An 18,892-nucleotide genomic window follows, 5' to 3' on the forward strand; every position below is an offset into this window, starting at 1 on the left:
TTGTTGACGTGTGTCATCGGGTCTCCTTCCTACCGCCCTGATGATAAGCTTAAATTCGTAATCGTTTGTCACAATACGGATGGGTCCGACCGGAGCAACCCTCGTAAATGGAGATGTTGCATGCGTGAGGAATTTGCGATTTGACTGTTGATTCTTTTGTAAAAGTTTGTGAGAAATACGATGGTGCCACTGGTTTTCTCTGAAATCAACTCCCAAGCTCAAAAACAGCTCTCAAGTTGAGGCCAAAATGGAGGGGATATCCCATGCTATCCTGAGAGTCCACCTCTACATCAAAACAAACTCTTCATGCAAAGATAGGGAGCAAATACATTGACAGGGCTGCCAGCTGCCACTTTATCTGAGGACTCCAAAACTGAAAACACGGCAACCCTGCCAATGTATTTGCTCCCTATCTTTGCTTGGAGAGTTTGTATTGATGTAGAGGTGGACTCTCAGGATAGCGTGGGATATCCCCTCCATTTTGGCTTTAACTTGAGAGCTTTTTTTGAGCTTGGGAGTTGATTTCAGAGAAAACCAGTGGCACCATCGTGTTTCTCGCGAACTTTTACATTACAATCGACAGTCAAATCGCAAATTCCTCACACATGCAACATCTCCATTCTGGCTTTCATGGGTATGTTTCCCCAATACACCGTAAAAAACAAGCAGGAAAGCTGTAATACGATTGTACTCAAGAAAAGCTCAGCTGTTTTCAATGTAGGTGTGTTTTCAGGTTCCTAGAGGAAGGTGAGCACTGTTGAGATGAAAGAACTCGTTTACCAAAATGTCAACCATGAATTTTGAGAAAATGGCGCTACCGGTGGTTTCAGGACATTTTGTAGACGATTTTCTGTCCGCGCACCTTTTTTGTCCAGTAGTATACGCCCACACGTAAAATAAGCAACAGTGACTTGGTCCAAGCGTTATATTTTAGTCGCTATGTAAAATTATATTCACAATATGGAAATGAGAAATTGAGAGAGAAGTACGTGTTGTTATGGTTGCTCATTTTCTAAATGAAATGTTATTACTTTCTCCTTTTGAATCATGTTTTTAAATTGTCATTGGTGAATATTTGGTTTTATTTATATCCTTAAAATATTGAATGCACAATATACCTTATATATGTATAGGTATTTTTTTTTATTTTTTCTTTACGAAATTATTACTTCATTTTGAAAACATTTATATTTTTAAAACGTGACAAATATTTGTAAAACCTTTTCCAAGCGACATTAATCTTAATGAGCCGCAGTTGTGCCGACAGGAACTGCAAAAATGAATAAAAGAGGGAAAAAACCAAGAAGCACGCAATTTTTAGTTTTGACCGATTTGTACATCGACCTTTTAGAGTCAAATACGTCAAATTTTGAGCGTTTCGTTGCGCGTACACCTCGCTGCAGCACAATGAAAGCACAACATGTAAAAGAAAAAATTAAAGTGCTCTGGAAATCATTTTTGACAAAGAACCACCGATATTTAAAAAACACACATTATATTGTTATTCTCCTTTGATAAATTGATACATATTTTTTACTATCAATTTAATTGAGAATAATCAATGCAAAGTGTGCTAACATTTCAAAAGCATGAGAAAGCAAAAGAACGCTAAATATTAAAGCCTAACAGAGCGGAGCGGCGAGCTGCTAGTGCGGGAGGCTCACTGGCGCCTACAAACCTAAGTGGATACTTCACGCATCGCACAATGCTTGAAGTATCCACTTAGGTTTGTAGGCGCCAATGCGTTAAGAATCAGGTGCGAGCCGCCGGGATCGAACCTGAATCGCGTTAGTGGTAGTCGCCACTCGCAAGTTCGCAACATCTACGTGACTTTGAGAGAAATAAGAATGCACTCATTCTGCAGGATACTTCCTTCATTCACAGATGCTTCAAACTTTAGAATAACCTACAGCTTCTGTATATCTCACCAGCCGCGTAGTTAACGCTACAACAAATGTTGCACTAGCTACTAAAAGTCTAAGGAATCACGTATAACCAGGAGTCTAAAAATATTTTAAGTTCTTTTTTTCTGTGGGCTCCTTTACTTGAATCTTAAAAAGAGACTTTTTTCCTCGTAAGAAAGTCGGAACTCCTCAGTATAGATATGGCTTTGTTACATTACTAAGACGCAGCTGCATGTGCTTATCGCCCAGGCCGCATCTGGAAAATTAAAACCGCTCGATGACTGCACGTTACACCGAGCAAGAATAACAACACGGAAATGTAGCATCAAACTCCTCCGATTGATACAAATGACGCAAAAACCGTTCAGGAAGATCAATCGAACAACATAGCCGTGAGTCGGCGTTTAAGACTTCATTTTCCCCATACCACCTCGCGAGGAAAGTGAACTTCACGACGCGATCTGGCAAACCTGGCTCTGTGACGTTGACGGCTAGTGGTGGAAAATACGACTTTTTTTCAAAAAACTGACGTGGAATTCAAGCAATTTAAATGAAGTATGGCAACTGCTGTTATTGATCGGAGATCTCACGTTCGCAGACCTGGACGAAGATCCCGGAAACGCGAAGCCGCGATAGAACTTAAAATATGTCAGCGGGAAAACGCAAGTTTTTCAAAAGCCGTCCAGCTGAACTTGGGCGTGACGCGTGGTATGATTAAAGAGGTTCCCTTCGCCTGTATGTGTATGCGCACGGGATAATGTACGCCTGCGGTCTTAAATAATTGTGAATGATCGATCCTGATCAGGAAACTGAAGAAAACATGTACATCGAAAGCGGTGCTCTTCTATCGTACTTTTACTTTATTTATCAAAGGGATACCGCCCTTGTTTTTTAAATTTAGAGATTTTTACATTCTCAAGATTGTAAACTAATTGGACTGAGTTAGGCGGAAAGGAACCAACCCACATTTTTGAAAAAATTGAGTTATGAGTGGTTTTGAACTCAACCACTGCTCTACTATCTATCGCCAAAAATTCAAAGTTTTTGTTGGAGGAAATTTTGCAGAAATTGAACTAGAAGTTTATCATTTACATTGAGTCTTATGCAGGAGCTAAGCTTTAAACCTCTATTTTTCGGTTCGATCCCGATGTGGCTTGGTTCCTTTCTGTTTAACTCCGTCCAATTGTGGTTTGACGCACGATTCGATCATAGGTACAGAAAGTTGGTAATTTTTTGGCCAACAAGCGTAAGGGTTCAGCTAAAAACTGAAAATCTTAATGCAGAGGAACCAATGGAAACCAATTTTTAAAGGGTCGTAACTACTGTTGCACCAAACAGCAAAGCTCTTCGACGGAAAAGTGTGCTCGAATGGGCTCATGGCTCTTTCCCTGTGTATTGAGATTTTTAGTGTTTAAGGTAACTCTTACGCGCACGTTGGCCAAAAATCACGAACATTTTTTATACTCAAGGAATATTGATGTAAAAGCTCAAGAATGTGAAGATAAGAGTGCCTTCAAAATCTGGAAACTTTCTTGCGGATGAAAACTCTCTAACTTGAAAAAGTTTCCAGGAAGCAAACAAATCATTGAAAAGCTTCAAAAATCAACTTCGTTGATATGTGTGTTAAATTAAAAACACTTGCATTCACAAACAAGAGTCATTTACACAGAGAGACGGTGATTTTAGCATAACCATCTATGTATTAGCATACATTCACATTCTTGTAAAAAATCGAACCTTTTTATCAATGTTGTGACTTTGGAATAAAGTTACGTTCCTTAGCACGGGAAACGACGATGTAAAGACTGATTTAGTGACTTCGTCGTTCGATATTCGATGGTTCCGCACTCTTAACAAGCGAAATCTTTTGATATCGATCGTTTGCCGCGCTTTTTAGAAGTAGAACCATTTAACGGAGGTATATCAAATGATGTGGCTACTAAATTAGTCCGCTACGACCACACAACCGCCTAGTTTGAAGGACTGAAATAGCAGAGGACAGTGAATGATCACCGTGCCGCTTGTCAGCGGGCCGATTATTGAAATTGGTAGACAAAGCTACAGCCAAAGAAGAATAGGGAGTATGGAGCGATCCCATTGGTTGGAACTGGTGGTCTTTACAGACTACGAAGGAAAATGATGCACTAAGTGTCGGGTCTCTTGTCGGTTGCCGTTGGTTAGTCTCAGTTTCGAAACTCACCTTTGAGTTTTAGGGGCCATGTGGCGCATCAAGCCCGATTTTTAGGCGCCATTGAAGATTTTTTAGGGGCCAAATGGACTTTTTGCCTACATATTACGGCGCATTTAGTTAGACGCAAGATGTTTTTGTAACAGAACTAGGAAGTAACTGTAACTTGGGGAAGACAAAAGCACTATAAGAATGAAATCGTGAAGAATAGAAATAGCAAGCTTTCACTTGCAGTGCTGAAAATTCTGAGTTTTTTCAATTCGAATAGATTTGTTTTTATTTCGTTATGTGAATTCCTGTGAAAATCCAGATTTTTAAGGAGCAATTTTTAGGGGCCAAGTTGGCGCAGATCCTTCATTTTGTAGGCACCATGGCCGATTTTCTAGGCGCATTTGACGCCTGTGAGCGGTTAGTCTATTACTTACCTTCTTTGTCCATCGCAACCACCCGCTTCCTCCTAAAGGATCCCCCCATATCCCTTTTGTCTTCTTTGTCTATAGCTTTGTCTATCAATTTCAATAATCGGCCGGTTGGGCCTTTTGCTAGGACGAGACAAAGAGATCGAACGATCCGTTTCGGCATACGAGCATCCCGCGATGGTTCGCGACCAGGAGCCATCTGTCAGAGTATAGGTGCGAGCCATCACTTCCGCGGGTCTTAAATCGACGCTACTAACCCACTGAACTCGGCCCAAATGCCAGACGCCTGCTCCTGCTCATGCCAATATCACATCCATCTCGAGCGAGTCATACCGCGGCAGGATCGGCACTCTTCGTCATCAGTCTTGCCACGTGTCCGGAATAATCAGACTTTTTCTTTGATTTTTTTTAAAGGAAATACCTAGATGCGTTTCAACGACAAGTTCGCAGATTTAAAGCTTCACTGAATACCACACACTGGAAAAAACAGATTGGATCTAGAGTCCACACTCTTGAAAACATTGACAAGAAAAATACTCTTGATTCAATCAGATTTTAGCTTAAATCAAAAGGAAATCCGCTCAAATTAAGAGGCTTGGTAATTTAAGCAAAAATCCGATTGAATCAAGAGTATTTTTTCTTGTCGATGTTTTTAAGAGTGTGGACTCTAGATCCAATGTGTTTTTTTTTTTTTTTTTTTTTTTCCAGTGCACGATAAATTTTACCCGAGTCGATGGAGCTAGGACTATCTCGCGGGATAATGTGGACTTACTGCTGTTTTGTCGAAAAAAATAACGTTCATCTTCGCGCACTTACTGCTCTGCAACAACTAGTATCGGTCTGAATCAAAAATTCTTCGTGTGCTGTTGCGTTTTCAGGGCCCCTCCTATCGGGTGGGGCCCCTATATGTTCTAAAATCTTCCTATAAGTGGGTTTTTCAAGTTTTGGGGGCCCTCTGAGGCACTTGTCAGCATTTCTGGGGTGCTGAAGCAGCCTAGCACCCCTGGCCAGACCGTCTCAGCTTTATATTCTGTAAGTCGGGCAGATTTTTTTATTTAAGTAGAATCATCCATGTGATAATAATTAAATCAGAGGAATTTTAAAGAAGACTCAATTTCAAAATTGGGTGGGCTGCTCTTTACGGTAACACGGCACAATTTACGCGTGTCTGCTATTTTCGACGTAGAGCGACGGAATTTCTTGTTGTTGTTGTTCGATTTAGGGTTTAAGGATTAGACGAGTTCAAGTGATCGATGGTATTTCAGCTCCAGCAAACTCTCTAATTGGATTGCATTTTGCAAAAAGGAACCACTAGCATTGCAATGTTGCTAAGATTGTGCAACTTCTTTTGTCTTGGAGGAAAAACCCGATTATCCATTCATAGTTTCTATTTTACTCGCTAAAAACTGTAAATTTAAGACAAAAATTACCATCTAAATTTCATAGTTTTTCACGATTTCCGCAATTTTATTGCAAAAAATGAAGTTGCACAATCTTAGCATCATTGCAATGCTAGTGATTCCTTTTTGCAAAATGCAATCCAATTCAGCTCATGAGTGAATTGGATTGCATTTAGCAAAAAGGAACCAGCGCGAATACAGTGTTGTAGAAATGCTGCTTCTTTAAAATTATCTCAAAAGTCTCCCAGAATAGCAAATAGTTTTTGCTTCCCACCATAAAATTATTAACTTTTAAGGAAAATAGTTGTGCAAATAATTAATACTGGGCATATATAAAGTATTTTTTAAAGAAAAGAAGAAGTTGCACGATTTTGAAAACACTGTCATAGCGCTGGTTCCTTTTTGCTAAATGCGATCCAATTATCTCTGGGTGTCAAAACGGTAGAAAGGCGGAAAGGCAACACTGCCGGAATCCCCTTTAATTATTGTGGGATTTTAACGTTTGTGCAAAGGCGAAGGGGGGAGACGAGACGTAACACTGTTGACATCCCGTGTCCGAAGATGAGATAACAACGAGCGTCCAACGACCGACAACCGGTTTCTTGTTCCACATTAATTGGCTGCGGAGGCGCGAACCGCGAACCGCAAACCGCGCTGCAGTGCGGAATTATGTAAAATACTCTTTTATCGCGGGTCACTTGTTCACGAGGAAGGGTCACCGCCATCGGGATTGAGTGATGTCATACGAAAATAGTGAATGTTCTCTCATTGAAAAAAAAATCTCGGTGTATTTACTAAGAAAAGGGTAAAATTACCAAGAATTCAGGGTTCTATTTGATCCCAGTTTTTTCTTGGTAAAATTACCATTTGTGGAATTAGTAATTTTACCGAGAAATCTCGGTATAATTATTGAACTTTCTCGGTGATTTCACTGGACCTTGGTAAAAACGCCAATATTTTTTTTCGACTGTGGTAGAATTACCGAGATAAAATGGCAACGTTACCGGGAATTGATTACCAATAAAAACGGTATTCTTACCTGAAAAAAAACAGTAAAAATACCGGTTTTTAGGTAAGCTTACCAGCCTGTTTTGGTAAAATTACCAATAATTGGTAAAAAAAAGTGAGATGGTAAAGGTGCCAACGTTCCTTGTTAAAAACGCCGAGAATATTTTTTCAGTGCATCTTGGAAGTTGGCATTCTGGTCACCGTCGTTCCTTAAATAGATTATTTCTCCGAGAAAGGGGCCCCCTTTTCGACCAAAGACAAAATACTAGGGTTCCAGCGGGTTGATTGGTGAAATTATTAGGTAAAGCTATAGAGAGAGAAGACAAAAAGGATAAGGAGGAATCTCATTGGAGGAAGCTTTAGCTTCTTTGTCTATCGTTTTGTCTATCAATTTCAACGATCGGCCGCAGAGTTGTCAAACGCGAATATTTTCAAGAGATACGATCTCCTATTATTTGGGATAAAATAAGAATATTTTTTCTATGAGGTTATGTACCTACCAAGAAAGCCCTCGCTTTGAAAAGCAAAGTCCCACCTAGACCTCCTCCCCTCTTGAAATATGATTTGGGTTTAATTTAAAGTCAGAAATGTGTTCAAGGTGTAAAAGAAAATAAAAATGCTAAAAGGCATACGTTTTATTATGTAATTTTCAGTTAAACGCGAGTATTTTTGGGGTTGATTTTGGGTATCAAAATAAGACTTTTTTTCAATTACGTGCTCAATGGAAAATAAACTTAAAAAACTTTGAGACATTCACCTGCCCTGTGGTTTAGAACTTCCGAAATTCAAAGCTCATATTAGCCTAACAATGACTAATTACGGCAGATATGAACCGTTGCTTTTTCAAACCTAACATCATTTTCAAAAACCTCCTGATCAAAGTAATCAGTATCCATCAGTTATTATTCGGCGAATTCTATGTTCAGCAAGATGCTCATCAATCATGGTAAAAAATAGCTTTGAATCTGACTTTAACGTTTGCCTCGTCCAATTAAAATTGCTTGGATTGCTGACGCGGGGTCTGTAAAATATATTGTTTCTGCTTGGAACCTAACTATCAGTTTCGTCCTTGAATAGCTTATTTCTTCAAGGAATAAGCGGAAGGGGGTGTTTAAACATTTTACACTGTGATTGACTGAGGTGTTAGGAGGTCTTAAGGCCACCAAAGTTTTGGAGGCTACATAATCAGGAAAAAGGTAATAGGCCACAAGACAGGGTACACAATTAAACACTACTCAAACCAGTTTCCTCATCATACTTTTACGTGGGCTACGTAGGAACGTCAAAAAATGCCAAAATCAGCTCAACCATGATAAATTAACATTTCCTGTGTATGCTCGTTTAAATTATCCATTTTGTAAAAAAACAAAGTCTATACTCTTATCTTTAATTGATCACTAAACTAATCTCATTGTTCTCGCTGATAATACATTTTCTCAGTGTGCTTAATCCTTCTTTTCGGTTTCCTCCTTTCCAAAAGTTTTTTTTATATGAAAGTATCAATCTGAAACATCCTTAAAATATTGTTTACTTCAATATTTTCTACTCATACAAAAGCCATACGCCTGAAATAACGTTTAAAATTATGTCTTTTTTTCTTTCCCGAGCGTTAAAGTCTCCAAGATCTATGTCACAATGAGTGAAGCAGTGGCGATTCTTGCAAGTTGGCAACACTGTTACTGTTTTGCTTCCATTTAAACCCATTAAAAATATCGATACCAGGCGAGGCAAGCTGCCTTACTGAGAATCGATTTTTTGCAAACAATTAAATGGAGGAAAAACAGTGTTGCCAACTTTCAAGAATCACCACTGAAGCATCTTTTCTGTTTTCAAAAATTACTTTCGGTTCGAAATTTCCGTTTTCCAGTTCGTGCGTGAGACGGACCAAAACCAAATACTCAAAAGATAGTGAACTAAAATTGACTATAAAACCAAACATATGACTTAGTACTGAATTCGATCGAAACCGAGGCAAAATATTTTACTCATTTTTAGAGGTCATCAGCCTGGGTTGTCGAATATGGTATTTTTAACCAAAAATAACAGCCTTCCTATGAGTCAATGACCTTCAATGTTTGTTAAATACTGAAAAAAATGGAATGGACTGGTATGAGTATGTGAGGCTAATGATAAAGTCCGATATTAGATTGAAGCAGGTTTTTCTTCAAGGCCCATGGAACCAAAAATATAAGTATAAAAATATCTTAAAATATATATATGACAACAAAGTTCCGAACACCTGCCTGCTGTCAGCTGTCAATGTTAGAGCCGAAATCTTTTTAACATTGGTCAACGCTATTTCGAGAGGAAGTTTCTCGGGCACTCTGCACTCAAAATTGGTGGTTCTGTTGTCGGTGCGTCACTTGTTGGGCAAATTTATTTGCTCCGTCGGGGATCAAGATCATTTTTTTGCGCAAATGCTAACGACTTGCCAAACTGAGGCCAAATCTGTACAGCGGGTTCCGTTGTGAAATAGGAGGGCGTTGTTGCTGACCCGGGCGCCAAATGGTCATTTACACACGAACATTTATAATTACGTCCATTGAACTGATTATAGACAAGCTGTAGCAAAGTATATGGTTTTGCGAATAGTTTGTCTCGATAGAGGTCTTAAAGTGTTTAGCTTTTTTGACCTGGCAATGTCCACCTATTTCGGCAATTATTCCTGCCTTTTGTTAAAAAAAAAAAAAAAAAAAAAAAAAAAAAAAAAAAAAAACTAATTATTAATGACTGGAGCACAAATGGATTGCATTCTGCAAAAAGGAACCAGAAGCATTGCAATGATGTTAAGATTGTGCAAATTCATGCTTTGCAGTAAAATAACTGAAATCATGAAAAAGTACGAAATTTACATGGTAATTTTTGTCTTGGATTCACGGTTTTCAGCGAGTAAAATAGAAACTGTCAATGGATAATCAGGTTTTTTTCCAAGACCAAGGGAGTTGCACAGTCTTGGCAACATTGCAATGCTCGTGGTTCTTTTTTGCAAAATGCAGTCCAAATATGCGTATCCTTGATTGCAAAGTAGCTTTTCCTTTACTTTTTTCCCCTATTTTTTCATGAAAACACTGACCAATAGTTTTATGTAAAATTTGCTGTGGCCTTTATGCGCTCATTCAAGAATACTCACAGAAAATTTCAGAGAGATGTTCAGACCGAAGTATTCATTTGTTTCTTGTTGGTTTATAAATTCAAACTAAGATTTTAAAGGGTACAATGCAGATATTCATCCATTCACCGAGTTGTTTTCAGCTCGGCACACAATTTGACAACTGAAAGAAATTGTATATATTTTTATGGAGTTTTTCGGTTTTGCGACCGATAGATCACGTAATGTCGAAAAAGGATGTCACGATGTAAACTGGTCTAAATAAGCGTGTGTTTAGCGTTATTCTCTTTTCAAATACTTTTGAATACGAGGAACCTTTTTACTTGAATTGATACAATTAGAAAAATTAAAAAGTTGAATTTTAAGTAGCCCAAGATAAGAGACCGTTCATGAGTGACATCAGGCGCATAGAAAAGTGTGAGAGGTGGCATGAAGTGCCTGGCATTTGCCAAAATTTATATTATAGACTCCTGATAAGAGCCTAACATGGGGAGAGGGAATGTGAAAAAAATGAAGAAAATTGCTCACGCCCCAACAATATACGAGCCACCCCTAATTGGTTGCATAAGAGCTACTTAATTTCACTTGAAAAATCGATGTCCTGGATAAAAATAATGAATTCATGGTTTAATTTTTACCATGTCCGTCAAGATCTATAAAATTAAATTAAATCAATAAAATTTAAGATATGGTGCCATTTGTCTCGTAAATCATTGACATAAATTAGAAGTGTGAAAGAGACGCAATTATTGTCCTTAGTGGACAATCTTTGAGGACGCACATCATTAATGATGTCAAATCATTGCTACGCGCAAACTTTATTGCCAGAGTGATTCTATAATGAATGTCTATCATCAAAGGACGAATTTATATTTTCTGAAGAAGGCACATATGAAGTATAGATTACTAAATATGTATGTCTAAAATTGGAAAATAGGAATCTTTGCATTTCCGCTCAGGTCTCACTTTTGAAGGAAAGGGGGAAAAAAATAAAAAAAAATAAATAAATAAAAAAGGATTTTTTATCTAAGGCTCTGTGAATTTATCACACATTCAAAAATATTCGCATAATCCCAAGGATATTGTTTATAAGCTTTAATTTGAAAAAATAAACAGAATCGGAAAGTATGAAACTTTCAATAGGCTATGTACCTACTGTGTGCCTATAAATATCCGTGTGAGTGACTCATCGTGTATCACTGAAAAAGTGCTTTAACATTGAGAACTGGCAACCTCGCCGATGATCTTTGCGTCATTCACGGTCAGTTAGCTATTTTAAACGGCACTGAATTACGATATATTATATATTTCGTTTAGGACAAGCTCGGTTACATCTTACGAAATAATCACGTTTGGTTTCGTCTAAATACTTTGCGCTTGTCCAAAAATTTGGATGATGGATAGCAAGTCTTCTTGGTTGTCTGACCTCTTCAGTTGTCTCTTCTTTTGGAAAAAAAATTCAAATATCAAGCCAAAACTATCCGATACGAGAACTAAAAACGATACTCTCGAAATTCTCTAAAATGGAAGGAATCTCAAATGGACGTGAATACTTATTGCACACGACACGTTTACGAAAAAAAAACCAAAAGAAATAATTTCATAACTCAAGAGTGATACCGGGTGCCTTTCGTGCTTTTAGCCTTACCTTAAAAGAGATTCTTTGGAAATAAATGGCTAAAATATGCCTTTAAACCGACCTGCCTTGTGCCTTAGCGAACCGTTAATTCTCTTTGTGTGTTAATATCCACTGCAGAAGTGAGAGAAGAAAAAGAAGAAAGAAAAAACAATAAAAAGATCTGTGTTCTATTGCTGTGTATTTATTTTCTCGTTGTGGCTATTGTCTTATTATAACTTAACAACCACATTAATATTTTGGTGCCTATCAATAAAGTTATCGTGTTTTCGCTCGTTGTTTTCTTCTCGTATTTACAGCCAAATTAAAGTCTCTACACATATTTTGAACCAATTAACAGATTTTTACTAAAAATTAGTAGGTAACCCAGTTTTTTAAGATTAAACTGTCCGACAAATTTGTACACATCACTAAATTTTACCTTTAGCAATGTCATAGATCTAGAATTAGAGGATCCTGAAGCGGAGGGTCCCCCTTGGTCGTTGCCTTAGTCACCAAATTTTTAGTTTTGATCAATCTCTGTTCTCGCAATCTTCTCGTCTCGCAAAAATTCCGTTTATATTTCCGTTTTTATATTTTCTCCGTTTCTCCGTTTATATCTCCTGCAAATAAAAGGTAAAACCCCAACTCGAAGTAATTCAGATTTTATCACAAATCCTACAAAATTTCAGATCCAGAACCGCACTAACTTCTAACGAATAAACAAGGTTTGAATTGTACTCCTTAAGTTGGTGGCATTTACAGTGTAATTGGATAATTTATCTTAATTGCTGGCAAAAGAGTGAGAGCGAAATTTTTTGCGGAACGATCTGTATAACTTGGATATTCCATTACCATACATATCATCTGTCACACCAAGATTGATAGTGGGAATTTTCAATTCCCTAAGAGATGAGAATACACGATGAGTCTCTGAAGTCACTCTAATTGATTTACATGAACCAACAACCAAAAAATGAACCGTCGTTGGCGTCAGCTAAAACCACGAAATCGGACATCTGCGTGACGAAGCACCAATATGAGCGCTTAATATTAATTATGCTTTTTCCGAGTGATTGGGTATCAGGAAATGGTGGTTAGAGACTTACCAAAAGAGGAATGTTCGGGACAACGATGTAGTCAAGATCAGGGTCTCCAACGGACAGCTCTGCATCGTAGTGGATCAGCCTCATCGGTGTGTAGGATAACGTCTTGTTCTCGTGAAATGTCACGTTTTGATTCTCTAGTTCCTCCCTGCATTCATGAAACAGACGAGCGAATCAGGAGCTTTTAAATGCTGAATATTGATTCCTGACGAATGGAATTATGCCCATGTTGGACGCACGATTTGAGAATATCCGGAGCACCAAATAGTTGATGTGTGGATTGCGTTAGCAAACCAGTCGTATTTAGTTCGGGAGTTTTGGAAGCTTTTAAATAAGCTTTTTAAAAGTTTCAAGAGCTTTTAAATGCTGAATATTGATTTCTGACGAATGGAATTATGCCCATGTTGGACGCACGATTTGAGAATATCCGGTGCATCAAATAGTTGATGTGTAGATTGCGTTCGCAAACCAGTCGTATTTAGTGCGGGAGTTTTGGAAGCTTTTAAATAAGCTTTTTAAAAGTTTCAAGAGTTTTTAAATGCTAAATATTGATTTCTGACGAATGGAATTATGCCCATGTTGGACGCACGATTTGAGAATATCCGGTGCACCAAATAGTTGATGTGTGGATTGCGTTAGCAAACCAGTCGCGGAGTTTTGGAATTATGAGCAATAGTGTAGGGCTGCTAACTTATGAAAAATTATATGTACCATTGTAACACGACAATAAAAAAATAAAATTGATTGGTCATCAATGGAAACTTCACTTCTCACATAGGTCATAGATTTAATATAGATCAATGATGGCCCCTGTTTTTGTTTTTGACATTTTTTGGAGGAGGATGGGGTAAGAACTTAGCTTCAGTCCACTTAAAAAAACTAGCCTTGGAGCAAACTTCATACAAATTGCAAATGGAACTATTTTTGCCTTAGTATTCTAATTTAAAGTTTATAGACTTCATGTTATTCGATGAGAAAAATCTATGGCTTATAAACCAATTAGTGGTCCATATGGAACACCTCTAATTGTAGTAAAGGCAACATTGTATAATAATAGCACGTAAACCTTAGTTATGATATATGCACCATAGTATGGTACGAGCTACCTCAATATGATTCACAGACCGATAATTATTAGTTCATTTACGACTACTAGCGGCGTTTCATATAGACCACTAATTGGTTCATAAAGTCATAAATTTTTCTCCGCGCTCAACTAAACCAACTTTGTGTGGAATCGCAAAAAAGGAGAGAAAAAAAATTAGGCTGCGGGCAATTCCGCCAATGGGAGAAACATCTGCAAAACAGAAACAAAATGTGTTGTTGCAAGATTTAATTTTACTTCTCAATCTATTTCTGTTTAAGTTGTTGTAGGGGTCAATAGAAGCTTCGAGTTGAATCCGAAAGTTGTGCTCAGGGAGTCGGAAACACGATACTCAGCATGCATCAAGCATGGTGACTGCCCCTTTCAGGAATGTGAATGAGATCTGACTATTATCAACAAAGTTGCAAGAACTTTCCAACCGAAACTGAATTACACTTGGACCGAGTTTAACAGAAGGAACCAAGCCACATCAGCTATTGCCAAATTTAACTGGGCGATACAATGTTTTACGAGAGAGCGTTTGTGCGGATTCCTTTCAAATTTTTTAGGGATTTGCTTCAAACTATTGAGAATTTTCACTGCAATTTGCACGAAAATCCGCAGAACCGTTTTCATGTAAAACATTAAATTGGCAATAGCAATTTGGCAATAGCTGATGTAGCTTGGTTCCTTTCTGTTTAACGCGGTCCCCTTATATGTGCCACACAGTCCCTTTTAATATGGATATCTCATTATTTACTTCTCTTTATCACATTATCACAGATACTGTGATTTTATTTGATAAAAGCACATGAGAAAGACTTACCAGTATACGTAGGGGCCGATTTCCTTGATCTCTAGCTCCTGCGCATCTCCTCGCTTGAATTCTTCGGAATTTGTTACGTTAAAAATATATACATTTATGTACACTTTTACGGGTGGTTTTTTCCACAGACCGTATGCAAAGGAACCCTCGAAAAATCTCAGTCTCTGCAACAGACCAAACAAAGGAAATGAACATTAAAAACTTTTTTCAAATACAGAGATCACAGTAGGATACATTTTATTCCCCTCATAATCAATGACAATAGGGCACTATACAAGGTAAGATTGACTGCGATAGGATTACGCGAATGCCCCCTTTTTTACCTTTTTGGAGATGCATAGGATTGCGCGAGTTATTCTGATACTGAAAACTCATATGTTTGCGCGAATATTCAATATTCAATGAGGAAACGTTAATCTGGCAACCTTGGTAGTATGTGGTGGATAACTACATCGTGGAAGATTTCATTCTCTCCTCACTTACGGGCATGTCTCTTCTCGATGGATAGCCCTCGCAGCACGAATGACCCAGAGAGCTTTCAAAGATATTTAAAAAGTGAACTAAGGGCCTGTGGCTGCTACGCGGCCACCAAATATTGGAAAAAACTACACGTAAAACTAAAACATCGTAGAACAACCGTGTTCAAGTTTTTTAAGAAATGAATGGATTCAAACCCCGACGAGATCCCCCGAAAGAAAGGGTATATTTATCTCTGATTGCAACGTCACGCACCTTTTTCATGTTTTATTTTTAATACATGTTTTCAAAAAGCTAAACAGAGTTTTTCTAAAAAGTTTTTGTGGATTTACCTAAATGATCTCAAATAAAAGTGTCGACAATTTCTACCCGATAAAGTTCACTCTATATCTGTTTAATGTCACTAAAAAAATAAAATAAAATAAATATCATCCGATTTTCTGAATCGTTACAATGTGAATACACATATTTCCCCTTTAATTATGGTAAAAACTGGAGCAGAAAGTCAATAATGATGACACGCAGTCCTACAGCATTCCTACAGTCTTGTGAGTTGTGAGCGCTAATATGCGTTTCACGCAAACTGACCGACGCGCGACGGCACTGCGTTTGGCGTAATGCGAGAGGTATTCGTGCAGTCTTGTAGGCCTGAAATGGGCTGTGCGCCGACCGCACTGTTTGGCGCAATGCGTGAAGTATTCCTCCAGTCTAGCAGGCGCTAAAATACGTTCAACGCCGGCCGCACTGTGTTCGGCGCGATTATTCGAACTCGCATTAGAATAATCACGGCATCGAATAATAGAGGCCTATGTTGTGTTTCGACGCCGTATGAGCAATCCAACGTTGCCCCATTTCTCACGATTAAATAATTTTCTGGCGTGAATTGCGATATATCGATTGATCTGCCATTTAAACCTATGGAAAAGGATCGATAAACAGGGTGTTCGCAGCGAACACCTTAATAATCGATTCTTTACCATAGGTTTAAGTGGCATAACAATCGATATGTCGCAAATCACGCCACGCCACTGGGTAATACATCAATGACTTGTCAACAAACCAACCTAAATTAGTGTCAACATAAAAATGCATTTATTTGCAAACTGTTCCCTGTTTTGCCAAATTTCTACCTTCAATTTACTTCATTTTAAATTTGCGCATTCCTGTAGCAGATGTTAAGGTTTTTATTCGCGCAATCCTCATATATTTTCTTAGACCTCCCGCGCAATCCTGGATCACCGATAAGATTAAAGACACTTTGCTGCATGCTTTCTCTTTAGGAGTTTACGATTGAGTAAAAACTGTCCGACACTAAAGGAAGCACGAATCTCAACTTTTATAAAAGTTACATGCCCTTATAACTAACATTGGTTTTGAATAACGATCATTTGTATGAGTTGTGTCTCATTTGATGGTTAATGGATATGTTGATATTTTGCTAAGGAGTTGATTTCCTAAATTCCTGATGCGTGAACCGCTCTACAGAACCTTAACAAAGATAAAATATGAAAACATTGTGCTTTTGATTCTGAACTTACTTATTGTTATAGCTGTAAGTAACCGCTTATGTTTTCTGTACAGATTCATGTTATTAAGACTATTTTTACGCACGCATAAAAGAAACTAAAAGAAGTTAAAGTGACATATGACAACAACTAAAATTTTTGGTAATCCTTAACTTGAATTTTCTTAAGTGTGCACTCGATTTTTTTCCCGAAATGATAGCTTTTCGATCTGTTAATTAGAGATAGACTATTCCGGAGATGAACAATGTAAGAAATGAAGCAGTCATACAATTCCCTTCATTATCTCAGATGCCATGACTAGCAGACATGTCAGAGGGAATGGCAAAGTCTTGGGAAACCCATGACGCTTTCAAGCTTCTAAGAACTTTATAAAAGTGTAGTGTGGCTGAAACTAAATTTCCGACTATCTTTTTAGTCGTAAATCACGGACAGGTAATCTGTAAATTTAATTATAACCACTGATTCAAAAACATTCTCCGTCATTTCGATACGCTGATTCCCTCCATTTTAAGAGCCGCATCAGTTCTGCCGTGCCAAGGGAGAACGCCGTATGAACCTTCAGGCGTTGCCAAATTTCCTTTGATAAAACACGAATTTTCTAGTGAACGTGTGAATATTTTTCCTCCAATTTTTCAGATAATTTTACTCGCAATTTCACCGAAAACTCCTAAAAATTTTAAGGGAAAATATTCATAACTTTCTTGAAAAATAACCATTTTATTGATGGAAATTTAGCAGCTCTCGAATGTTCACACGGCGTTCTTCCGTAGCACGGCAGAATTGGCTAATGGTCCATAATTTGACGTCATTTAGCAATGAGATCCATCCGCATTCAGAATTTCGAAAAAGCGCATAAGTATGAGACAGGATGCGTTTATTACGAAAACAACGCTTGCACATAGATCTTTTTGCTTCATTCCGTCAGGTTAATCATCAACAAACGTAATAAAAAGTTCAACGAATCCACTCGTATATCTTGTATTGTCTTCTGTTGGTCATAAAACCCAATTGGCTCCTCCCAACTCATCAATTATACGATGATTTATTCAAATTGAATGCAGAGCTCTCGCAGTAAAACAAGGAGATATAATACGTGGCACAAGTATTTTCCCAAACTTGTGTATTCATCTAGGGGTACAGCCTGGTTCCCCGGAAACGAGATGCCTGCCGGAAAGGAATCCAGGCACTAACCAGACTTGATTATTTTAATTTTCACAGTGGAAAGTGAGTTGTTGGGTATAAATGCATATAAATCTGCTAATGTGAGCTGAAATTATACGCACTAGCTAGAAATCAACTTTCCGTCCGAATGATCGATAATCCCTGTTCTCCAAAAATGGAAAAGAGGCTCATCTAACTACGCGCTGTTAATGGACTGAGAACTAACATGCTGCTTTTATTAAAACCGTCTCAAAGCGGGAAAATAGATGTGGATAAGCACGATATACGCCCAATTCTGCCGTGCTGAGGAAGAACGCCGTATGAACATTCGACAGCTGCCAAATTTCCTTCGATAACATGTTCATTTTTTAGGAAAGTTATGAATATTTTTCGTTTGATTTTTCAGAATCTTTAGGGAAAATTGTGAACCAAATTATCGGGAAAACATGGAATCACCGCAAGGAGCTGCTTTCACGGTAAACTGTCATAAAATAAGGTTAAATAAACATAAATATTCAAATTATTCAGGGGGTTCGTTGAATTAAGGATAGAAATGTACTGACCTGAGCTTTAATTACATCTACAGGATTGATAATATAAATGGCATAGGATAAAGCTATTAAGATCAGTCCACACAGGCTAAGTTTTAGAAATCCTGCAACAAAAAGAAAACCAAAAAATTGGCATTACAAACAAGGAATCATTGAAAAATAAGTACATTCAAGACACTTAAGAAGAAGGATGGTTGGATTTTTTTGCGCTGTACCATCCCAGAAATAAAATTTTTAGAGAAGATACGAAATTATCTTATGAGCATCTCTGTCTGTGCCAAGTGATGACTTTATAAAATATGTTGCCGTAGTTTTTTGAGGCTTTGTATAACTAAGCCTTATCTGTCAAAAACAGAAGAATAAGACGAAGAATAGAGGATAAGAACAAGAACAAGACTCGAATAAGAAGAAAAATAAGAATAAGAATAAGATAATAATAATAAGAACAAGAATAAGAAGAAGAAGAAGAATAAGAAGAAGAGAAGTAAAGAAGAAGAAAAAAGAATAAGAGAAGAAGA

At 37.8% G+C, this 18,892-nt stretch overlaps 1 protein-coding gene across 1 annotated transcript in view; it reads right to left on the reverse strand.

The window, feature by feature from the left end:
• The window catches only part of LOC109042304 (scavenger receptor class B member 1), a gene marked incomplete at its 5' end in the record, with an annotated part of 48,155 nt that extends 29,677 nt beyond the window's left edge, over positions 1 to 18,478 (reverse strand). Inside the window, 3 exon segments of the mRNA XM_072305663.1 lie at positions 12,753 to 12,897; positions 14,660 to 14,823; positions 18,387 to 18,478. Coding sequence (XP_072161764.1) covers positions 12,753 to 12,897; positions 14,660 to 14,823; positions 18,387 to 18,478 — 401 coding nt within the window.
• Positions 18,479 to 18,892: the final 414 nt, after the last annotated feature.

The sequence above is a fragment of the Bemisia tabaci genome, unplaced genomic scaffold, assembly GCF_918797505.1.
Source record: "Bemisia tabaci unplaced genomic scaffold, PGI_BMITA_v3".
Taxonomy (NCBI): domain Eukaryota; kingdom Metazoa; phylum Arthropoda; class Insecta; order Hemiptera; family Aleyrodidae; genus Bemisia; species Bemisia tabaci.